The following is a 26,280-nucleotide window of genomic DNA, read 5'->3' on the forward strand; positions in this document are numbered from 1 at the left end:
TGAAGTGAGATTGGCGACTGAAAACATAAATTTTGTCTTAGATACATTTATTTTTAGAGCAACTTTTCTTCCTGTCGTGTTTACACAATGCAACGACTCTTGAATGCCCTATCGAACAGTATCGTCAGCTGATCTAGATTTATTAATCAGTTCACGTCTGATTTTCACTCCCAAACACTTTATCTTGCAAAGCTTGTTTGAAAATTATATCTTTCTTCTTCTTTTTATGTAGACCTGAATGTCTGTTTTTCAATATTACTAATCTATTTGTTGTCATTCGGCTTATATGATTGTTCCATTCTACTCTTCTATTTCTTACCCAGCCCTTGATGTTCTCCACCTTGCATCTACATCGTAATATATGTACTTCTAGCTCTGTCCCATAGTGTTTTACCATTAATTTTTCATCTCTGCCGTTTCTAACATTCTTTTTGTCCTCTCTGTGTGTCAGGTCTTGTTTATGCCGCTATTGTCATTATTGGTCTGATGACTGTTTTGTAAATTCTGTGGTGGGTGCTTAATTCAGAGCCCTAAGGAACTCCTTCTTGTTGGACGTGGGGCGATGATAGATAACCATTTACAAAGACTGAAGGATCTAGAGCTAAGAAAGTGCTAGATGAATTTAAAAATGTTTCTATTAAGGCCATATAATAATAGTTTATCGAGAATAATCTGCCTAGGTATTTTATCGAAAGCAGCTTCAATATCAAAGATGCAGACGAGGTTATCGCTTGTGGAACGATATCGGCGGAAACCAGATTGTTCTTTAGGTAAAATTTGGTGTTTTTCAATAATCCATAAAAGACGCCTATTTATAATTTTCTTCATTAATTTGCACATGGTGCAAGTGAGAGAAATAGGAACTGTGTGGCAAGGTTGGTGTTTGGCCATGTTTTAGGACTCGTATAATTACGGATGTGTTCCGTTGAGTAGGAAATATTTGAGAAGACCAGATAGAGTTATATATGTCTAACAGGACAGTGAGGCAGTGGTTGGGTAGGTTTTTAAAAAGAATATAAGGGATGTCATCAGGGCCAGTGGAAGTATTTTTACATACGGATAAGGCAAATGTAAGTTCAGCCAGTGAGAAAGGAGAATTATTATTGTCGATATCTTGAAAGTGCTGTGAAGTGAGATTGTAGGAGAGCGGTTCTTGTATAGAGGATGAAATAAGGGGTTTGAAATGAAAAGAGAAGTGAAGACATTAGAAGAAAATGTGACGTACGAAAATGGACAAAATAGAAAAAAAGTCACCAATCGGCAATGAACAAGCAGAATTGTTTATCAAGAGGAAGAAGAAGAGTTTGTTTTGAAATTTTTTCTTAAATTTGTCAGCCAGGGTGGTGCAAATATTATGGCTGTTGCTAGAAGAAGTGCTGTTAGAGATTCAATGCGTAATTTTGGTGTTAGGCTTTTGTCCCTGAACTTGTCGAATTTTTTTCCTCATTTGAGAGGGATTTACGTTATAATTCAAAGACGACACGTAGTTATGCCAGAATTTTTTCTTGTTCTGCTTGACAACGTATTTGGCTTTGGCTTTCAGCTTTTTATGCTTAATTAGATTTTCAGGACTTTTATTTATATTTGCTGTATTAATTGAGCGCAGTCTATGATTGTCGAATTGCAAGTTCACATTGAGAGTTCCACCAAAGAACAACTTTATGTGGGGAGCTAATTGTGGTTTTGCCAATGTGAGTTAATCCTGCTTTAATTATGGCATCTGAGAATAGTTTTATTGAATCATCAATATTATTAGAATTAGGTAATTCGCATATAAAGGATTCGGCTATTTTGGATAACTCTGGCCAATTAGCCTTGTTGAAGCGCCAATAACTTTTCACTGAAACTTGATCATTAGTGTTGTCAGGTATAATTATAGGGAAATGTTTGCTGTCGTTAAGGTTGTCCGCTGTTTGACAGGATAAGCAGGGGGCCGATTTAGGATCACATATACTTAGATCGATTCCGTGTGGAGTTGTCTGTCTCCCATCGGACGCGTCCCCAGGTGGTGGATAGGGGAACGCCCTAACCGGTTCTAGGACCGGCGGGTAGGTGGGAAATAAAATACCACCCGTGAACCAAAACGGACTAAGGTATGGTAACCCTAACAGAAGAGTCCCTGGCCCTCCAGGTTGGAGGTTGGGCTTAGGGCTAACAACTCTACCCCGTAAAAAAAAAATATCGTTACGAGATCTACAGCTAAATAAACCGGACGGAACTTACGACGACGACCAATGCAACGAAATAAGGACAAAGATTTAAAAATTTACACGTGGAATGTGCGGGCACTTTATGAACCTGGAAATCTTAAAAAATTAATAGACATACTAACTCAATATAAAGCACACATTACTGCTGTGCAAGAAGTAAGATGGACTGGCCAAGGAATTATCCAAAAGAGACAATGCGATATATATTACAGTTGTCACAAGAATAATCACGAATTCGGACCGCATTCATTGTTAACAAAAAATTAAAACATCTTATTATGAACTTCAAACCAATAAGTCCAAGAATATGTTACCTAAGAGTAAGAGGTAAGTTTTTTAACATCAGTCTCATAAATGTACATGCCCCAACCGAAGACAAAGAAGAGGATGTCAAAGATCAATTCTATGAGGAAGTAGAGACCATCTACGATAGATGTCCCAGAAACGACATCAAGATCATAATTGGAGATCTTAATGCAAAAATAGGGAAAGAAAATATATATAGTCCATACATCGGAAAATGCAGTGCTCATGACGTCACCAACGACAATGGAAATAGAATAATAGGATTTGCAGCATCCAAGGGCATGGTCGTTGGAAGTACCTACTTCCCCCATAAGAATATCCATAAAGTAACATGGACGTCGCCTGATGGTACAACCAAAAATCAAATAGATCACATCCTAATAGAAACCAGGCACTTCTCTAATCTAATGGATGTACGTACTTATCGTGGAGCTAATATAGATTCAGACCACTTCTTAGTAGGCGCAAAAATAAGAGCAAGAATCTCAAATGCAAAAAAAGAAAAGGGCAAGAAAAGTACTCGCTACAATTTAAAACTCTTGAAAGAGCCCCGTGCACTAGAAAGGTATCAAAATTACCTTGAACATGAAAGCACAACAGATGAGAATTTAACAGCTAGCGAGCAATGGGATATATGTAGAAGAACAATTAAGGAAGCGGCAAACAACGTCCTAGGACCAGAAGAATCCACTCCACGCAACAGTTGGTTCGACGATGAATGTGAAGATATCACTAAAAGAAAAACTTATGCATATAAACTTATGCAACAAAGAAGAACACGGGATAAGGAGCAAATGTACAAAGATCTTAGGAAGGAGGAAAAACGCATACATCGAAGGAAAAAGCGGACCTTCGAAAACCAGATTATGCAAGAGCTTCAATCATTAAAGGGGCAAAATGAAACTAGAAAGTTCTATAATATCCTAAATAAGACAAGAAAAGAATTTAAACCACGGCTGACGATGTGTAGAGACAAAAATGGACATATAGTCAGTACCGCTGACGCAGTACAAAGCAGATGGGTTGAGCACTTCAAAGAACTACTTGGTACCGAAGTGGAAAATGATGCGTCACCCCAAAAACCAAGAAATAACACTCACGTAGAACCTCCTTCAATATTTGAAGTGAAAGACGCAATCACACGACTCAAAAATAGCAAGTCCCCAGGAGTGGATTGTATCCTCGCAGAGCTCATCAAACATGGAGGTAACAGCATTATGCACCAAATTCACAACATAATAGTCAAAGTCTGGGAAGAAGAACAAATGCCAGAGGAATGGTGCACTGGAATCATATGTCCACTGCACAAAAAGGGAGATTTGTTGGAATGTAAAAATTATAGGGGTATAACTCTTCTGAATACAATGTACAAAATATTCTCCAACACCCTGTACAGCCGTTTAAGTACGTACGTGGAAGAAATCCTTGGTGAGTACCAAAGCGGTTTTAGGCCAGGTAGGTCAACAATTGACCAGCTTTTTGTGCTACGTCAAATCTTAGAAAAAACCAATGAATTTAATATTGACACGTTCCATCTCTTTGTGGACTTTAAGTCGAAGCCATGAAGCCATGAATGAACTTAACATCCCCCATAAATTAATAAGGCTCGTAAAAACAACTATGAGTAAAGTGATCTGCAGAGTGCAAATACAAGGCGATATGTCACAAGCGTTTGAAACATATGCAGGGTTACGGCAGGGAGACGCGCTGGCGTGCCTTCTCTTTAATATAGCGTTAGAAAAGACTATAAGAGATGCCGAGTTACACAATAGGGGAACAATCTTTAATAAATCAACGCAGATTATGGCTTACGCTGACGATCTGGATTTGATCGCACGTACTACACGAGGACTTAAAGAGATGACTTCCACCTGCTTGACAGCCGCACAAAATATGGGCCTTAAAATAAACGAGGAAAAAACCAAAATGTTAGCATCTATTCCAAATAACAGAGATATAGCTAGAAACGCCGAAGAAAACTTCAGTATAGACCAATATAATTTTGAGGTAGTAAATAAGTTTACATATTTGGGGTCTCTCATAACAAACGATAATGACACATCTGAAGAAGTAAAACGGAGGGTACTGCTAGCAAACAAATGTTATTTTGGACTAAGCAAGCAGCTAAAAAACAGAAATTTAAGCCAGAAAACCAAACTAATAATATATAGAACACTCATCCTACCAGTGCTGACATATGGGTCAGAAACATGGACCATCTCCAAAACAGACGCAAATCTTCTGCTCGTCTTCGAAAGGAAGATACTAAGAAGAATAATGGGCGTATTCTGTGAGAATGGTATTTGGAGAAGGCGATATAATTTCGAATTGTACGAGAAGTATAAAAAAATAGTAAATGGTAGAGATGTAATATCCTTCATAAAAATAGGTAGGCTTAGATGGGCTGGACATGTGTCAAGAGCAAATGAAAATTACCCACCCAGACGAACTCTATTATCGGTCCCAGTGGGAAATAGGAGTAGAGGCAGACGACTGAGATGGAGGGACGGTGTGGACGAGGACGCAAGGAAAATCGGCGCGGCAAATTGGCAACGGTTGGCGATGAACAGAAACGACTGGCGAAATAGACTGGGGAAGGTCAAGGCTCAACTAGAGCTGTAGCACCACTGATGATGATGATACTTAGATCGATGGCAGAAAAAGTACCAGAAGCAATATTAAAGTGGGTGTATAATCCCGTATTGAAGACACTTGAGCTAGTGCAATCAAGAATATTTTCAACAACTTTACCACGTCCAAATGTACGCGAGGAGCCCCACATAGTGTTGTGAGCGTTGAAGTCTCCTACAATTATAAAGGATTGGGGGAGTTGGTAAACTAACTCAAGGAGTTCTTCTTTTAGAAAGTGGCCAGGAGAGATGTATATAGAGATATAGAGCATATGGTAAGTTTGTTAGGGCAGTATGTTGTGATAGCGATAGCTTCGAGATTGGTAGCCAGAAGAAGAATGGAGTAATGGTCTTTAGATGCAAATATGGATGCACCTCCACTAGCTCTGTAGCAGATAGATCTGATGTAATGATACCCTTTAAAATCTTTGAGCGTATGGAAATTAGTTGACGTGAAATTTGTTTCCTGTAGGCAAATGGAGGTGGGGTGGCGGAGAGATATAAGTAACTGCAGACGTTCTAAGCGCGGATAATATCTGTCGCAATTCCATTGAATTATAGTGTATATGAAAGTTATAAATTAGGACAGGTCGGTTCAATGTCGTTAGAGCTAACAGATGTAAGACTTAGGTCCGATTGTTCGAACGCTAATCAAAACTTGATTGTAATCAAATATTTAATTACAATCAAATACGTCACAGGATCTGTCAAAATTATTAAAAATTGCTTATTATTATTATTGATTTGTAAATAAAAACATGAAATTTACATCAAACAGAGTTTAATTATGGTTTATCTTAAATTAAAACGAAAAATAATAAAATTGAATAAAATAAATAAGTCAACATAACCTCAAAATGTGACGTATTTGATTTTAATTAAATATTTGATTACAATCAAGTTTTGATTAGCGTTCGAACAATTGGCCCTAACAGTGTCAATAACATTGTTGGGATTCATCGTAGCCTTAATTTTCTTTTGTAGGTGAGTTATACGATTTTTAAGTGACATATCCGAGATATTATTGCAGATTTGTTTGAGGTCTTCAAGAAGGGCGTTAATGTTCGTGGTAAACGCTTCAGCTAAGGGGTCATGGCTGTCGAAAAAATTTTCTAGCAAAGCAATTAATTGCAGTGAGTTAATTGAAAAAGAGGAGTTGTCATGGTGGGAATGTGAGTCAATTTGACTGTAAACTCCATTCGCTTAGCTCGGGTATATTTTGACAGATTCATTGTCGGAAACCTACAACACAACAATTCCTACTTCTCAGTATTAATAGCTCAAGTATACTACTATTGCAGACTTCTTTCTTTGAAAAAAGAAGAATTATTCTAAATTGTGGAAGTGCATACTAACCCCATAACATTTTGGGTAGTATATATTTAAAAGATATATTTTAGTTGTTGTAATTTAACATAACTATTTATTACATATGGTGCAAATAAATAAATATTGATTGTCGGTAATTTGTAAAGTTCTATTTTATATACTATTTAATTTGTTTACTATTAATATTGGCTATAAATACGTGTGCTTGGTTATATAGTAATTTCCAGCCACTTCGAGTCTGTCAAAAAGTAACTAACTTCGCAAAAAAATAATTACTAAATTCACTAGACAGTTCGGATTGGAGATAGCGAACCGAGTTTAAGAGGCAGGATCTGATATGGTAATTACAGGAGGAGAATCAAGGCTTGAGTCAGTTGAATGGGCTCTTTTGAGGAGGGCGACAGTAGAAGGTGTAGATTGAGGTTAATCTAAAGGTAGGGGTGTGATGTTAGATAAATTGTCCAAAGGAGAATTTGGGACAGAAGTTAAAAAGTTTCCGGAAAGTGAAGTGGGGCTATTGTTGCTGGATTCATTAGGTACGTGGGCGAATCAGGGGTGGGTAGTAGTTTTGGCAGGCTTCAGTCGAGTGTCCAGCTTGTTGGCAAAGGAAACATTCAAGTTTGTCTGATGTAACGAAGATTCGGAAGGAAGTATTTTCAAAATGTATTAATCTGGTATCTGGTATTACGTAGATGGACTGTCGAAAACTTAATATATGGGAATAATTTTAATCGGGTGCGCCAGTACGAATTTTAGATACAGGTGAGGTTAGTTGTAAACCAAGTTCGGCTTTTAATGCCCGCTCGATAAGTTGATTTAGAATCGATGGAAACACATTAGATATTAACCTTTTAGTTGGGGAAATAAGTCTGCGGATGTGGATGATTTCATTTTTAACGGAAACTGTAGAATTGTTTTTGAGAATGTTGTCGACGTCAGAAATAGAGGCACGAAAGATGCAAACGCATTTGCATTTTTAAATATTCTGGATGCCAAAATATTTAATCAAAACTAGGCACAATACCTGGCTTATTAGTGTGTTTGTTTCAAATATAAAATACCTTTTCGTATGGAGGCCACACGTAGAATGACATTTTATTTTAAGAGTTTATTATTAAGAAACATTAAAATGGAAGAATGAGAATATGAATAAGGAATGAAGACAAAAATGTATGGAGAAAACAGTAAAACTAAATAAATAATTTATTGCTTACACGTTAATATAAAAATGTTTAAGAATAATTTACTTTACTAAGTAATTTTTTACAATAGTAATTTAAAACCTCTGTTGGAAATTTTGTTGCTGCTGCTGAGACCCGTTGTTGTACATCATCTGTTGTTGATGAAATTCTTGTTGTTGAGAAATCGGAATTTGCTAAAAAATAAAATATAAATTTTAAAAGCTACTAAAAAAATCATTAAGAAAAATGCTATAATTAAAAAAAATAATCAGCGTAATCTAGAGTAGAATACAGTATGCGATCAATAAGACAATATTAAAAAAGAAAAATGAACAAATATTTCGCCAATAATTTATACATATAACTAGTGCTCCACAAAATTAGATGTAGGACTGAATTTTTAATTGTTCCGTTCTGGAATACCAACACCCCCCTCGTAATAGAGTTGCTAAGAAACCAAGGGGCTCTAACGAGCAGACTAGGTCATAAAGCACCGTGACAAAAGTATTCAGAATGGTGGTAGCACACAGACACCATCCTGATACTCAACTAGATCGGGCACACGCAAATTTGATGATTAACAAACTGAAGCAAGCACTTGATGAAGGAGGATATCGGAGGTCAAAATGAACTTCTGCAGTTCTACAAAACATCGTTTAGCGAAGGGACCCTGTGGGTGAACTGTGTTAATGAGTATACAAAAAAATGGACAACTGAAGTGGTAAAGACTATTGAGGGCCTATGGGAGGGAGCAAACTTAAATATAATTGATCCAAATAATATGCCCAAGCGCCCCATGGTCCTCACTCGCGTCCCCGAGAAATAGCTTGATGAAGAAACCATCAGGATCCGTCTAAAGAGGGAAAATCAAGACCTTAATGCAGAAGACTGGTTGTGATCTCTGTTCCACAGACTGAACGACAGTAAAGATAAAGGTCATAGAGGGAGGAATCATGAAGGAGATAGTTCTTAGATCAGCATACCTCCCACATGATGATCCCGAACAACCATCAAGGGAGTTGGAACAGTTAGTGAGAGATTGCATAAAAAATTAACTACAATTAATATACTATGTAGTAATTAAACAGTAAGTTAACATTTGACTTCATTTTTGAAACCAATAATTTATTCATTCATTAATAAATGAATAAAAAAATCAGTTATGAAGATTAAATTTTTAGTAAATGTCATAAATTTATACATAAAATTTATTTTAATTTTAATTAATGTCATCAGTTTATTTTCAATTAAGTATAAATCAATTTAAGATTATATTGTAATAATTTTACCAATATTTATTCATTGTGAAAGTTATGTTTTACTAGTAGTTGTTATTTTAAAATAAGATTAAATAGTATCCATACAGCGTAAAAACTTTCAACAAGACTATTCATTAATAGTTACTGTTAAATATTTCAAAAATAATTCAATAATGCTTTTTGTTTTTATTAAAAGATTATGGATGAAATGGAAGTTTCGGCAAAATGGAAAATTTCAAAATTTAGTAAAATGTTTCATTGAATACTTTTTTGAACAGGATAATTGTTCAATGATCCTACCGCTTGCGTAGCGCAAGCGGTTGATGCTTGACTCGCAAGCCGGTGGTCCGGGGTTCGAATCCCACCGCCGGCAAGAACATCTAGACATTTTAAAAATGTCTATAGGCCCCAGGTCGACTCAGCCTGAATAAAAATGAGTACCTTGGGTAAAACCAGGGGTAATAATAGACGGTTGAAGCGTAGCACTGGCCATGTTACCTTCCTTGTATACCGCAGGCCCTAGATATAGCAGACTACCCTGCTATACTCCCAAAGCCGCGACAGCGGTATAAAACGGGAGACTATTATTATATAATTGTTCAATGAAATAATTTCGAAAGTTTAATGAAAAGTCCTGAGAAAATGAAATATTTGGTTGAATATATTTGAAAATTTTTTTTAAAATGTTAAATTTTTGGGCAAGAAAACTGTTTGGAAAAGTATCAAGACTGATTTAAATATTTTATTTTTAATATTCAGAATATGACCTTATTTAGTTTTAAATCTTTTATTCAATCATAGTATATTAGCTAAGTATAATATGGCTTTAGTTCATCCTTTAAATTCTCGAACTCAAATTGGCTGATTAATTATTGTCAAGTTCTGAGAATTCACTTGTCTGAAAACAACATGTTTTTGGGAAACATTAACGTACCCATTCTTTGTGTAGAAAATTTAAAATGCCACTTTAAGGTCTTAAGTATTCACGGAGGTCCTAAGAACAGAAGAACCACCCCAATGGATTCGCGTACATACATATTTTGTTTCGTATGATCGGCCACTTTACAACAACCTCTCATCGTGGACAGAAGCAAGCAAACCAGCATCGGGTGTGCATCCCATTTTTACCCTTAGACCTTAGACTCCGAGCGAGGCCCAACCACAGACAAAAGGTAAGTGAATCTCATATAGAATTGACAATAAGATATTAAATCTGCCAATTGTTATTTGAATTGCATTTTATTTTACATATCTATTTACGAACATTTGCTATTTTTCGCTAATTTACTTACAAACAAATTATTTCATTTTTTCGTTATTATTATTTATCGATTATCATTTAACCAGCGACCTCATTAAGTTTTATACAAAACAAAAACAGTATAATAAAAAGTTAACTGGCGGTTTTTCGTAGTGTTGGAACAAACCTATTTTTAATTCAAAGTTATAAAATTTTATTTACATGTAATAAAAAAAAAATAAATACTTTGAATATTGTAAATTTCATACCTTTTTAAGTTTTAAAATTAAAATTTAAACAATTTAATATATTAAAAATTTTATTGGTTTGAGTTTATGCAGTCGCCCTCTTAAGGATTGTTTTGAAGGATAATAACCATAACCAAATCGCCCATTTGAACTGATCTTCCATATGCGTCTATATTCTTTGATGAGAGGATGGCGGATCCAGTGCCTGAGTTGACTTCATGCAGTTTTCCGTTTTTTTTTTAACAAAACTGGCTATAGGGCTAAATACTTTTATTGTATTACCAATCTCTAAACGAGTAGACTACAGTAGATCTAAAAATTCTTATTTCGTAATGGATTCGACCGTTACTTGAGGGAAATTCATTTTATCTAACAAACTGAAAACTTTTGTTTTCGACGCTTCCACAAAACTTATTATAATTTGTTATCACTACAGCTATTTCGGCAGAATGCCTTTCTCAAGTAATCTATTTTTGGTATGCGTGTACACTTTATAGTCTTCAACTGAAAAAGCTGAGGAGGGGAGAACTGTTTATCTCAAGTTGGTTATTCAGAATTATATAGTTTTTTTTTTATTATTGAAACCCCTTTTGTATTCTGCTATACGTTTGTTAAAAGTTCTACCAGTTTGACCGATGTAAGTTTTTGAGCAGTCGCTACATTTAAGTTTGTATACACCACTGTGTAAGTGGTTTTTCTTTTGGGTCTTGTTAATTTTAATATATCTGATTAAGTTGTTCTTTGTTCTAAAAGCTGGTGTTATTCCTTTCTTTTTTGTGTTTTGCTATTTTGTTGGATAGGATGTTGTCTAAATTGAAGATTCATATGACAGCAGTGATATGAGTGGAAAGCACCAGGAGAAAGCCGTTCGAAGCGACCAAAGATGCAACAAACCGCCGGGCAGGTTATGGTCCCTGTATTTTGATACCAGCAAGGAATTATTTTCATCGACTATTTGAAATACGGCGAAACAATTAACAACGACTACTAAATTAGTTTATTAGAGCGTTTTAAGATCGAAATCGCAAAGAAAAGGCCTCATTTGTTGAAGAAAAAGTGTCACAAGTCGATGAAAACGATGGATAAATGCACGAATTAAACTGTGAATTGCTTCCGCACCGTATAGTCCAGATCTGGCAAATGTTCAGTGGCAAGAGATGTCGCTCTAAAGAGGAGTAATCGCTGAAACTGAAAGCAAAGATCAATCGTTTCCAAAGGCGGCATCGAAAAATTAGAAAATCGTTGGAATGATTGTAGATTTGTATATTGTACATTTTATACAAGCGTATGACTCTGAAAACAGGGATACACTGTGGAAGGTAATGGTAGAAATGGGAGTACCCAGACAGCTGGTAGAATTAGCCCAAATGTGCGTGCAGTATTCATGTGAACGTATTAGAATTGGTAGCAGTACATCAGATGAGTTTCAAATCAAAACGGTCCTAAGACAAACAAGGGGATCAGCTTTCCACTTTGTTATTCAACTTTGCTTCAGAACAAGCAGTTAGGAAAGCACAACCAGGATTACCAAATTGCTTTGCTGCCCAGAGAGTGAAGGTACTGTTAGCTTTTGCTGACAATGTCGACACAATTACACAATCTACCAGAGACGCGAAAGATTTTACAGTTTTTGAAAGCGGGGTCATAGAAATAGGCATGCAATGATTATAGCCGAAAATAGTTATGAAAAAGATGTAACAGCTAGAATCATGACAGGAAATAGAGCGTATTATTCCCTAGCGATGCTACTTAAATCAAAAATGCTCTCAAAGACAGCTAACACAAAAGGTATATAAAACTGTAATTCGCCCCATAACAACGTATGATGATGAGACGTGGACACTAAACCAGCATGAAACAACAAGTAGTGGAGATGAAGATACAACCAGGAACTCCAAGCACTCTATGGAGAAGAAAACATAGTACGATACATTAAGGCAAATCGGATAAGATAAGCAGTACATGTCCATCCATCCTATGGCTCTACAGCCCAATTCGATCCCCATTATCCCCCACGATCGACTGCCAAGGAGATTTCTGGCGTTCTCTGGCCTGCCCATTGAAGACGCTGTAGCCGGACATATTGAGATAAAGGCGGTTCTTTAAATATATATTATATATTTCATAATTGAGCCGTTCAGAACCATAGTGGACTAAGTCCAGTTTTTACGAAAATTAATATATTTATGTTCTACAAATAGAAATCTTTTCGGTGCTATAACAAACCACGTCCAAAGTTACCGCAATAATAAACAGATGGCGTTAGTTTCCTATGTCTCTGAATAATATGTCATATTATTTAGGGACAGAGTGGATCAAGTCCAGTTGACTAGTCAGATTGTGCTCAGTGCATTTATCGTGATCGTTTATGATAAAAAATGGATTCAAATGACGACATTCATTATAGCAGAACAAAGAACCCTGAAAGAAAGTATCCTAATCCTGATTTAAATATCAGAAAAATGTATGACCTATCATGTGTTTAAAACATTTTAAAATACTATCAAAAGATACGTGCGCCAAATGTGATCAACTGTCCTTAGAAATAGCTGCAGCAACTGTACCTGAGACATCCAATTCACTTATTTTTGAGAAAAATGTTCACCTAGCAAAAGCAAAACAAGCTCAAGATGTACTAAAATCGGACAATGATGACGCATCAGATGAACACTAAGTTGCTACTTTTGACCTCCAGAAAGCACTGCCATACCCGAAATTATCTACATCCATTGCACATTACAAAAAAAATATGTATCTCTATAACCTAGGAACTCATACCATCAACAAAAACAACGGCTTTATGTATGTGTGGGACGAAACAGATGGCGGTAGAGGACCTTTGGAAATATCTTCAATATTGCCCATGCATTTGAAAAACATGACAAAAATCATAACCACGTAACTCTCTATTCATTCAGATTCATGTACAGGACAAAACAGAAATTTTAAAGTGGCTGCCACGTTACCAAATCTTGTTCAAGATGCTTACATCAACATAAGAACGATAGATCACAAGTGTCCTGTATCTGGCCACTCCTTTTTGCCAAACGACCGAGATTTTGGGGTTATTGAAAAGGCTGCCAGAAAATCTTCCCACATCTTTGGGCCAAACGACTGGATTGATGTAATAAAAACTTCAAAATTGACAGTACCTTTTGAAGTAACTAACATAATAAGGAGCGACATTGTGTTGACAAAGAACATAGAAGATGTGCTTGTAAATAGAAAAAAAAAGATAGTGATGGAGCACCTGTGAAATGGTTAGAAATGAGATGGATAAGGTACGAGAAAGAAGATCCTTGGGTTTTGAAGTACAAATCTATGCTGAATGACGATTTTCCGTTTTTTATTGTCTCGATGCCAAAATAAATGTCTCAAAATTCATTGGTAATCAGTCATCTGTACTCCACACCTAGACTAGTGACAGAAGCAAAGAAACAGATCTGCCACCAGTCACACACTATCATTTTAAAAATCTCTGCATCAACACAGGAACTCGTTCACGAATCCAGCAACAGGGTGAAGAAGACGACATAGACGATCATGAACTGATCTATGATGATTAAAACTAATGCCACTTAAACTGTGAGTTTAAGTTTAAGTTAAAGTCTTTTATTTGTTATTATTTTTTGTAACTAAATTTCCAGTTTTGTCATACTTCGTTTTTTAATCCATTTTTTTCCACCAAATATTTCAGAGTAATAATGTATCAGTATCAGTAAAGTCCAATTTTTTTCAAGTGTCTCCAATTATTTCCAAAAACGTTATTTATTTAATATTACACATAGTTTAATTATTTAAACAACATATTACATAAGAGGTTTTCACTTAGATTAGGTTCGTTGGTGTATTATGTAATAGTAGAGAGCTTGTTAACTTTAACTCTAAATATCTCTGACTTATATATTACGGACATGATCCACTGTGGTTCTGAACGCCTCAATTGTATGCCACCTGTTGTTATCATTTATAGGGCCTAGTATTTGTGTCAGTACCTTTCTTTCAAAGAGGTATATGCGGTTTGAGCACTGAAATCGAATGATGAAAGACTACAAATACAACCTTCTGGAAAAGGCCCGATGGCAAAAGGTTAGTTGGTCGCCCAAGAAAAAGATGGGATATTGCTGCACAAGACCAGCACGAGTGGAGAAAAGTAGTAAAGGCGGGCAAGACTCACATATCCGTAGAGCCAAAAAACAAGTTGGAATGATTGTATCGCCGCTAAAGAAGATTATTTTGATGCATTAACAAAATTTTTGCAAAAAAATGTTTTACTGATTAGGCCCGGGACTTATTGACCAAAGTAATATACCTAATACTAAAAAAAAATGAATAGTACCTGTTGGTTTACTGGCCCAGGGTGACCTTGCGGCCCCGATAACCTAACTCGCTTTGCAGAATTGTGACTATCTTGCTGACTGGACTGCTGCTGTTGAGAAGGCTGTTGTTGTTGCTGAGTCGGTTGTTGTTGCTGTTGCTGATTTTGTCTTTTTGTGTCTGATTTTTCCTCTTGGTCGTCGTCAGTCAGAAACTCACGTTTTGGATACGGAATTGGACAACCTAAAAATTTTAAAGTGGCATATAACATTTATAATAAATTAATTATATTTTTTACACTCAATATACATATTTCAAAACTGTTTCTGTAATACCGTACATTGTTTTCTGGGTTTGTAGGCAGCGGTATGAAATTGTTTCTTCCTGAAGTTTCATATCCAACTGCATTATCATTATCAAAGTCACTGCAAAGTCAGCATCAGTCTTCTTCGTATTTCCGTATTTCGTAAAGCTCCTCTTCTTTAAAATTAAAGTTGATTGGGTGCTTTTTTATTTCGATAGCCTCTCTGAATATCCGTGGCTTATAGCGTAATCTTTATTAAGCACCTGTGTTTCTTCAAATGAAATTTGGTGGTTGTTTTATATGATGGCATAATCTGCAACAGTTGATCTTATGAAGCGACCAAGGCGACAATTATTCGTGTGTTCAGTCAAAAGAGTAATCACACTACGCTTTATTGTTACAATGTACACTGAACTACAAATACAGGGGAATGCGGTAAATTTCTAAAGCGAATGACATCTTATCCAATCTTTATTGTTGATGATTTTGCTATGATTTTGCCAATTCAATCAGTCACAATTTTAAAATTCGGTAAGAAAGCCTCACGTTTAAATAGATATATACTTCAGAAAGAAATAATTTTAGATCGGCCTTAATCGTATGATTAAGGCCATGACTTCGCGAGAAAAAAATAAAAAAAAAACAATAAAAAAAAATCTAATACTATACCTGCAAAGATATCTTGCGTCGGTAATGGTTCCTCAGTAAAATATGGATCCTGCATAGCTTGCTCTGACGTAATTCTTTTGTTTGGATCCATTAAAAGTAATTTTTGAAGTAAATGGAAAGCTTTACTATCAGGTTTAATTTTATGCCTGTCCATATATTTGATAAGAGAACAATTCACGTAACTAAAATTAATGAGATAGTTAAAAAATATATATTAGTTTAGAAATATTTATGTAGGTCTGTTGTGAAAATATTTTTTTTATTAATGGGGGATATTAACCGTAAAATATGAAGATGGGGATGAAACAGTAGGAAAATAAGGAGATACCACGAACAACAATAGTGAAAGATTCATAGATTTATGCAACCAGAATCTACTGAGAATCTTGAATGGATACTTCCCATTTGAATTCATACACAACTATACGTGTATTCAAGAAAAAGGAACATAAAATCAATAAGCGATTACATTGTAACAAATCAAAATACCCAACTCAGAGTACAGGATGTAATAGTTCAGAAAAGCGCGACATGACTATGGTAGCGATGACTATTTATTACATTCAAAAATACACTTTTCAATCCGTAGACAAGAGGCAGAAACACATTATACATAAATAAAGAAAATCTAAATGAGCGAAGATAAAACATCAAAAGCCTAGGTGAAGAAGTACCCAAGAATTATTCAAAAATAGATAGGATGAGAAGATACAAATTCCCGCTCCTAAAAATATTGATCCAGCATTATTAATGGAATAATATATTACTTGAAAAAACATATTTAGAAGTTCAAATATTTGTAGTAGGCCATAAGATCAACTCGTTATAAAAAATATTTTGTCTTTTGGTATATACTGCACAAGTTTCTTCAAATTGTTCATTTTTTTGTAATTAATAGAGATTTATCCTGTATAAGCAGACTTTGTTAGTAGATTAGGGCAAACTCCAGCTGATTTTCCCAAAGAAAACTTGTAGATAATAAGTCCATCAATAAACGGACGTACTTTAACAATCCCAAGTTTGTTGCAATCATATTCGAACTCATTATACTAAGAAATTTGAAAAGTCGTAAGGTTACGATAATTCTAAGTACTTTGGAATGGAATCTTTGTAAGATTTCGATATTCGAGTGGGATACTGTCCATCACAATTGAATTCTGTAGCTCTATATCCATAGCTTTAAGCCCAGTTGCTTTATCTTAGCAAATATATGTGTCCAAGTTAATCGTCGTTCCAGATGGATTCCCAGTTATTTGCATCTTCTTTTTGTTGCAGGAACTGAGCATTTAATGCCACAGTTGGAAAAGCACCTCTTTCTAGGATGTAGGTGACATGGATAGATTTAGTTTCATTTGCTTTATTTCGCCAGGTTTTCAGCCAAGAGGAAATAACATCCAAGTAAGTCATGCAAGATTTGAGTAGCAATGACAAGATCTTTGTGAGATGCCATGACAGTGGTATCATCTGCATATGTTTCAATGATTATATTTTTGCTAGTGGAAAGATCAGCTGTGTAAATGATTAGATAGATAATCGCACCAGGTATACTCCCCTGAGGCACATCAGACCTTATTGGGTGTAGAGTTGTGGTTTCGTCTTGATTCCTTACTTGAAAGTGTCAATTTTGAAGGTAGGATTTGAGGATAAGGAAAATGTTGTTCAGTAAGCTCTTTCTGATTTTGTATAATAGTCCATTGTACCAAACTTTGTCGAAAGCTTGGGCAATGTTTAAAAAGGGAGCAGAGCAGATTTTTTTATCTTCAAAGGATTTATATAATTTTTTTATAACTCTTTGGACTTGTTCGATGGGAGCATGTTTCGCTTTAAATCCAAATTAGCGGTTAGGAATTAATTGATTTTGCTTTCAGAATTAGATCTATTTTCTATACGAGTAATGTTTCTAGTAATTTTGCCCCAACAGGTACTAGGCTAATAGGTATGTAGGATGTTGTTTGGTCAGCAGGTTTTCCTGGCTTAGGGATTAATATAATTTGGGCTACCTTCCACAAAATCGGAAAGTACCCCGTCCTTAAAACAGCATTGTATATTTGTGTCAAATACCTTAGTCCCTTATATGAAAGTTCTTTCAGAATTTTAGCACTAATTAAGTCATATCAGATTTTTTTGGATTCAACATATGTATGAATCTTGTGACATTGTTAGCGGTAAATTTTTGAATAGTTATTTCCAATTGATACGAGGTTTGCAGAAATGCTTTCACTTTATCTTCAATGTCGAAGTTATTTTCAGCGGGATATGTTTGAAAAAAAATTTCTAAGTGCTCGGCAAAAACATTGGATATGTCCTCATTACTTTTTGCCCAGTGACCATCTGGAGTATGTATAGGAGGGTTTCTAAATTGAGGCCTTTTTAGTTTTTTAACAGCTCTCCATAAATCATAGTGAATATGAAATGATTGTGAAAAGTAATAGTTTTAAGTACCTAGGATGGTCAGACTTGGTGGGAGAGGCTTAGGGAGAAAATATATTTGAAGGGAATTGATATTGTTACGACCCAAGATAGATACTTGGAAAAATATAATTAGGTAACTTGATCCCGCATAGGGATAAAAGCAAAGAGAATAATAATGAATAGATATATCTCTATAAATCTTTTTAGTCAAAACTTACTTCGCTTTCTTAAAGTCTTTCAGTAAAGTTGGATGTTCAGGCATCTTTTTGATGTCCTCCCAGTCTTTCTCATGTGGGAATCCCATAACATTGAATATTCTATCTAACTGATCATGATGGTAAGGATTACTTGTTTTAATATCCTCTTGACGACAGTGGAAAATTGGTTCAGAAGTAAGAAGCTCTGCAAAGATGCAGCCGATTGCCCATATATCTAAAATGAAACAAATGTTAAAAACTTATGACGACTAAAGTATATTTCTAACTTTTATTATTTATTACCTATTTTTACCAAGATATTGAACTAAATGTGTAAAGATCACATATATTTTTAATTCATTTATATTAAAATTCTTCTTATTGTGCCGTCTTCTAACGAAAGTTGGCGATCACTTCTTTAAACGCTTCCCTATCTTTTGCAACGTGAAATATCTGTTCAAGACTGAGGTTAATGCAATCTCCGATATTTCTCAGCCAAGATTTCTTCTTTCTCCTCAAGTCTTTTCCTCCCCTGTATTCTTCCTTGCAAGATGACGTGTAGAAGAGAGTATTTATCGTTTCGAAGTATGTAACCGAGATACGATGTTTTTCTTATTTTAATTGTGTTCATAAGCTTTCTGCCATGTCCAATTCAACTTAACACTTCTTCGTTTGAGACTTTTGCAGTCCAAGGAATTTTTAGAAAATATTTTAAAATACAAATTAAAAATTATAATTTATTCTGTTATAATTTTACCGCTTATTTTATTTCAGAGCTGTTCTCTACAGACTTTATTAATTCAACGTTTAATAATTTATACATTACAGTTTTAAGTGTTCTTGAACATTATGGCTTCATATTTGTCTTACTCTCTATTCTTCACGTCTGCACTGGTTTTCTATAAAACTGACTTTGAAATTTCCTATTCTTCCTGTTGTCAATTTTACCTTACCATATAGTCTAATCGGGTATGTACAAAAATAACTTAAGTTGATGGTAGTGAATCAGGCCTTCTGCGACTTATTTAAAGCTAAAATTTTAATACACTCACAGCTGAAAAATTAGTGTAAAATTCAGGAAAATCTACAGAAAATTGCAGACTACTAGTTTTCAATTTTTTATCCTGAATATATCTAACAATATAGATGTCGTATCTACAACAGAAATGGATACATGTAAATATTTTTTTAAATCAATTTCCTATAAAAAATGCTTGTGTAATTAGTACAGAAAGTTAGCACTTAATTAAAAAAAATTCAGCCCATAGTAAAGAAAATTCGCGAAAATGCTTATGGAAAATCGGTTAGACCTATTGAATTTGCTCAATACTCCAATTTTTAAAAAAATTCAAGCAGTAAACACCAAGATTATTGGTACAGGTGATGGCATTAAAGATCCAGTATATTCACGTAAGTACAACCTACATATTACCTCCTGAAAATAACAAAGATTCAACGATCAGTAATTATCAATAAAGGTCGTGGCATATTTTTTTCAAATAAACTTATAACCTTTAATTACACACAATGTTGGGTCTTGTAGTGCTTAAAATAAGATTAAAATTTCATGTCGATCGGTCACAGAATTTAAAAGTTATTTAATTTGTTTATCGCAAATAATTTGGCAAAAACATGTCAATGTTTGCTTATAAACAATTAGAATAACTTTTTAACCATTAACTGCACAAAACTGATTTTTTTCATATTTTGACAGTCTGAATTTTTTTACAAACTCAAAAGGAAAAGAAGTTAACCTAGGACACTTTGGGACGAAGTTAGTGCCTTTTTTCTATATATTGATAGCAGCTTTGTTTATAACAATTAAGAGACCTTATTAGGGTCATCTGAAAGAACATATTTTAACGTGAAAAATTCGAAAAAGATTGCATATTAATGAAATCGTTCACAAAGCTTCAAAATTGTGGTACTCAAAATTGGTCGGCTTTGTAACTAGTGAGAGCGCAGGAGGGGGAAGGAGTTGTTAACTGTATCTCTGTTTCTTGTTAATAGATTTCGACGTTTCTTTTTTTAATTTGTATGTACTTTTTGCGTACATTACGAATATGTATTATTTAAATAATTAGATTCTTAAATAAACCATCTAATTTGTTTAAACAATTATTTTTCAGTTTTTTTTTTTTAGGAATATTTGAGGTAATTTTAATTGTAAAAAATAAATATTTATGATTAATATATACTTCTTCCCAATAAACTTCGTAAATATTTTATTTATAATAGATTTTATGAAAAAAAAACAAATTATTCTATTCGATTATTTCTACTTTAAAGTATGTACTTACTAATATTTCTTTAACAATAAAAAATCTCAAAGAAAAATTTAAGATTTTCCTCAATGGAAAAATCATCTCAATGAAAACATTTTCATGGCAATCTTATTTATCTTATCTTATATTATCTTATTTATTTATTATTTAATTATATGTAATGGATAACAAAGAAGAAACCAAAAAACAATAAATGGAAGAAATAAAAAAATGATATCAGAAATTAATGTGGAGATTAAACATAAAACAGAAATACAAAATTCAAAAAACATAAATTGACGCCCAATTGAAATGCTGAATAAGGAAAAAAATCTAATCATTGAAAAGAAAGGGGAAAAGTATGAAAAAAAAGGAACGCTTGGGAAAATCTGAAAATGTAGAGTTAATTACAAAACAATAGCATAAAGAACAATGCAAAACTTGTTTACCTTTTTGACTAATAATTTTGCAATACAGCTCTGTCAGGTAAATTAGAAATTTTCCAAAACTTTGTATTATTTCTTTTTATAAACGGCTAATTTTTTAAAGTATAAAAGAGTAAGCAAACTTTCAAACCCATTTTGAAAAATTAAAATCGGCAAGTAGGTGAGCATGGGGAATTTTTTAAAAAGTCTTGCTTATTTTTTTATTTGTATTTATTTTTATAATAAAAATATTCATAATTTCATATAATTATTCCATTAATTTTTTTGTAATAATTTTGTTATAAGCCGAAGTTGAAAGCTCATTTACACTCACATGTACATGTAAAAAAATTGTGCGATTTATGTACTTAAATAATTTTATAATAATTTAATAATAAATAATTTTTCACTCAGCACATGTTTGATTGTTCTTTGACTTTCTAGACAGAACCTGGCATTGGAAAATTATCATGCAAAAACAGAAAAAGATATCGCATTGTTTCTTTATATAGTGTTGTTTAGTTCACAAGTTCATAAACATTATAAACATTTTATAGCAAATTTTCAGAAACTTTAGACCTTAAGCGGTTTCCCCGTAAGCAAATATAATTTATTTTAAAACTTTTTCTTCCTTAATTTAGATTTCCATGCATCGATTTTTTCTTACTAATTGCAGAAGCAAATTTTGATAGAAAATTTGCTTATGAACAATTTTACTTCGTTTTACTTACTTTTCTCATAGATATGATACTTTCGGAGGTAATCAGGATAAATGGTTGAAAATCTTTTTATTTCGTTCTATAATTTTTCCTGAATTTTCTACAACTTTTTCAATTGGAATATATTAAAATTTTAGTTATAAACAACCTTCTGGAGGCATTTCTATAAAAATTTAATGTCTGATAAACTACAACCAATCCTAAACTGATCCTGTCTGTGGTAGGTAATATAGAATTTTTATTTTAAGACAGCTTATATAAGAAATATATTGATAAATTTGAAGATTCTAAATTTTCTAAGACATAATTTGACTTGTATAATATCCAGCTCCCGGTATTCTTTGTTATATAGCTATCAATGTCTGTTTATTGCTTTCAAAAATAGAATACTAACCAATAGCTTTTGTATAATGTCTGGCACCTAAAAGAAGTTCTGGCGCCCTATACCAAAAAGTTACCACTACAGGATCCAAATCAGCTAAGGGCTTTAAAGGAGCATTAAAGAGTCTTGCAAATCCCATGTCAGCAATTTTAACCTAAAATTGAAAAACAGTATTTTAATAAAAATATCTTATTTCAATATCATGGTTCTTTGAACTGTAAATAAATCAGTTTCTATTTTATTCTATCCTAAACAAGAAATATTAAAGTCTATTATAAAATATAGAACACATATACATATTTAATGTCTTTAAATTACACCACCAGAATTGCATTTTCTTATAATTTTGGTATTTGGAGTAGTAGTATAGTATGTTTAGTTGAGAGGATAATACACTTTTACACTTAGTCATTTGAGGTTCTTTTTCAGTGTGTGTTCTATAAGTAATAATCTGGTTGTTATATTCATACAATTTTCCCCATTAGAATAACATTTTACATCAATGATTTCAAGCTAAGTTCAGGGAAAGGGGTACAGGGCCCATCCTAGTGGCAATTAATTGCTGTTGATTGGTATATTAACCTATCCCCAAAAACTGCCACATATCTCAGCAATGAAAAGGGTTACAGGGCCCATATTGGTAGCATATTTTATTGCTAATTAATTGCTGTTGATTGGTACATTCACCAATCCTCAAAATCTACCCCATTATCCCCCTAGGGCAAAACTCATCCCTGGAAAAATTGCTAATTTATTGCTGAAATTTTATGCCAAGAAACACTTTATTGCAGCAACTGTTTCCCAAAAATAATGATGACTGATTCTATCTTAGCGTCATATTGTATTGCTAATTAAATTTTCTTGAATAATGTTCAACTTAGTTGCTAAACTGTTCCCATCATCCTTCAATGCAAATCTTATCCCTGGCGAAATAGTGCTGATACAGTTTATAAAAAATAATATATTATTTAAACCTCGTTTTTAGCTTGGAAAGTTTTTTGCTATATTCTTTGCATAGACCAGACAATATTTCTCTTAAGCTGCAATATCCATATAATATGGCAGCTACGAGATATAGTCCACATTTTATTGTTAAATTTTTGCTAATTTAAAGTACCCCTCACACTGTGTGCTACCAATCTCAATCCCTTAAATTCACACAAAATGGAAATAAACTAGTTTTAAGATAAGTACACACATCCGTTTTTTTGTTAATTTATTACTATAGTTCTGAGCCCTTTATTAATTCACCATCTTACTAGAAACAATGGGTGTTGTAGTTTTTGTGTTTTGGAAAAGGGTGAAGCAATAAAAAGCATTTTTGGCATTGAACTGCATCAATAAATTAAATAAAAATCATGTATGAACTGGTTTTAATTACTAAATACATCATTTTTTCCTGAAAAGCATAAAATTGATCATAGGTATCCAATAACCAGTAGAGTCTCAATCTCAGCAGAAGTAAGACATATTCACAGTGATTGAGTTTGTATACATGTGTACCTAGTACTCCCTATAGTTTGTGTGGATAAATATATGTGACCACTTATAACTAACATAGATTATAGAATATTGCACGGTTTTTCAAAAACCTGAAACCCTTTTCATTGCTGAGATATATATATATATATATATATATATATATATATATATATATATATATATATATATATATATATACATATATATATATATATATATGGTTATGCTAGCTTTACCGTAAAGTTAGCATAACAATTGTTTCTCAGAAATGGCTACAGCAATATATTGTTTCTTGGTGTAAAACTTCAACAATAAATTAGCAATTAATTCCTTGCTGTTCACTTTTCTAGTTTCATCATTTTTGACTTGATTTTTCCAGGGATGAGTTTTACGTTAGGGGGATAATGGGGTAGTTTTTGGGGATTGGTCAATGTACCAATCAAAAGCAATTAATTAGCAATAAAATATGCCGCCAAGATGGGCCCTGCAACCATTTTCATAGCCAAGATATAGCTATGACTATGCTAGCTTTACCATAAAGTTAGCATAGCCATTGTTTCTTGGAAACAGTTGCAGCAATATAATGTTTCTTGGCATAAAACTTCGGCAAGAAATTAACAATCAATTCCTTTTAGTTTGCTTTTTTGCAGATATCTCAGTTTTCTGGGGGTGTGTTTTGAGCTAGGAGATGATGGGGTAGTTTTTGGGGATTGGTTAATATACCAATCAACAGAAATTAATTAGCAATAAAATATTCTGCCAAGATCGGCACTGTAATCCTTTTCCTTCCTATGATATAGCTATGGCTATGCTAGCTTTACTATAAAGTAAAAAATACTTTATACCCACTGTTTCTCGGAAACGACTGCAGCAATAATTTTTTCTTTCTGTAATAAATTAGCAATAAATTATAGTGTTGGTCTGAACTCAGCCTTACAAAATAGATATGCTACAGACATTTATTTTGGCTTTCAATTATTAAACAACTGAAATTGTGGTTAATTGCCATTAAGTATAGTAATTAACATAAAAATGCCACTTAGACACACAAAAGAACTATTCAGAACCAGATTAAATCACTTTTAACCCATCCACTGCTACACTATTTGATATATGTTAGCCAGGAGCTGAGCCATTTTTTCTAATAAAATAAATAATAAATATTTATCGTCAATAAGTTGGTACAAAATGTTTTTTTTAACCTTTTTTCATGTCACACTGTCACACATGAGTACCATGTGCATCCAGTCCAAAAATGTATCATGCAGTGCGCACTTTCACTCATGTGTGATGGCTGTAAGTGTAACTTGATATTTTAATTAGATAAAGCTTACACATATTGTAATATATATATATATATATATATATATATATATATATATATATATATATATATATATATATATATATATTATAGACCTACTATTATAGATGCAGGGCCATTCAATGATTAGAAAGTTATCTAGAGAGATAATGTAGTCTTCATTTCAAACTCTAAAAGTAAGGAGCAGAAAATACTGAATTAATCACAAAAAATTAAGATAATAAAACACAACAAAGTAGGCATGGAAGTGAAATATAAAGAATGTCCAAAAATATCAACAATTTGACATGTTAACAATGAAAACAACTAAGCAATGCCAAATTGTAATCAATTTAATGTAAAAATTGAGAAAAAATAGTCAAGTGAGATCTACCAGAAGTTGGTGAACCTAGCTAGAAGTAACTGGTTAGTTAATGCATGTAAAATATAACAGGTTACAATAGCCCAATAATGGCTTTTAAATTACGCAAAACTATGTTTTTCTACCAGCATTTTCCTTAATATTAATTTTCAATAATTTCCCAAAAAAAGTACAGAACAGCAAAGTGTATGTCAGTAATCTATAAAATAATACAAACCCTTCCTCTCTCAGGTCCTTCACCCATCACAAGAATATTTGCTGGTTTGAGGTCCCTATGAAGAACCCAGTTAGAATGAAGATAATGGATGCCATCCAAAATTTGATATAGCAGAGATTTGACCATACCTTTTGGTACCATCACTGGCTTTTTGTTAGCCTTTGCAGCTCTATGAAATTTGATAATATGCCACAAATCATGTTCAGCAAAATCAAATAGAAGCCAGACTTTTCTATCATTGTGGGATAAAAATACTCTTATTAAGTTTATCACATTAGCATGCTTTAATTCTCGTAATAACTAAAACAAACAATTTGAGTTACAGTAAATATATTTTATAGGTGTTAAAACTTACTGCTATTTCTCTACAGGCAGACATGGATAATCCTGTACCTTCTATTTGTTTTAATGCGTAATCTTTACTATCACTTCCATCCTTTCGTCTGCCTTTATAAACGTGTCCATACGTACCTCTTCCAACTTTGCAACCCTCATAATCAAACAAGTCTTCTACCTTTACCCTCTCATTCTGTGTTTTCATTTTAAATTCATAATCCATCATCAAACATGTCATTCTAATATTTCTATAAAAGAAAATTGCACTTCAATGAAGTGCTAAAACAGTATGTATAATGAAATGTATTCAAAATGTTATAAAAACACAAGAAACAACGATTATAAAGTAATAGCTTCTTTGGTAATAGTTAAAACTTTGAAGAAAGTAAATACACAACTCAAACTGACTCAAACTTAAATGTCAATCAGTGTCAATGTCACACGGAAACATTCTTCTTGTTTAATATA

At 33.4% G+C, this 26,280-nt stretch overlaps 1 protein-coding gene across 1 annotated transcript; it reads right to left on the reverse strand.

The window, feature by feature from the left end:
• Positions 1 to 7,665: 7,665 nt before the first annotated feature.
• Positions 7,666 to 26,231, reverse strand: Cdk8 (cyclin-dependent kinase 8). Its single transcript, XM_072546974.1, has 7 exons — positions 25,832 to 26,231; positions 25,477 to 25,776; positions 22,105 to 22,246; positions 18,324 to 18,537; positions 15,694 to 15,875; positions 14,743 to 14,963; positions 7,666 to 7,850 (listed from the first exon to the last, which is right to left on the reverse strand). The coding sequence occupies exons 1-7, from the start codon at positions 26,048 to 26,050 to the stop codon at positions 7,752 to 7,754; spliced, it is 1,377 nt and encodes a 458-aa protein (XP_072403075.1). The 5' UTR covers positions 26,051 to 26,231; the 3' UTR covers positions 7,666 to 7,751.
• Between the last annotated feature and the right edge of the window lie 49 nt (positions 26,232 to 26,280).

This window comes from Diabrotica undecimpunctata, chromosome 1 (genome assembly GCF_040954645.1).
Source record: "Diabrotica undecimpunctata isolate CICGRU chromosome 1, icDiaUnde3, whole genome shotgun sequence".
In the NCBI taxonomy this organism is placed as follows: domain Eukaryota; kingdom Metazoa; phylum Arthropoda; class Insecta; order Coleoptera; family Chrysomelidae; genus Diabrotica; species Diabrotica undecimpunctata.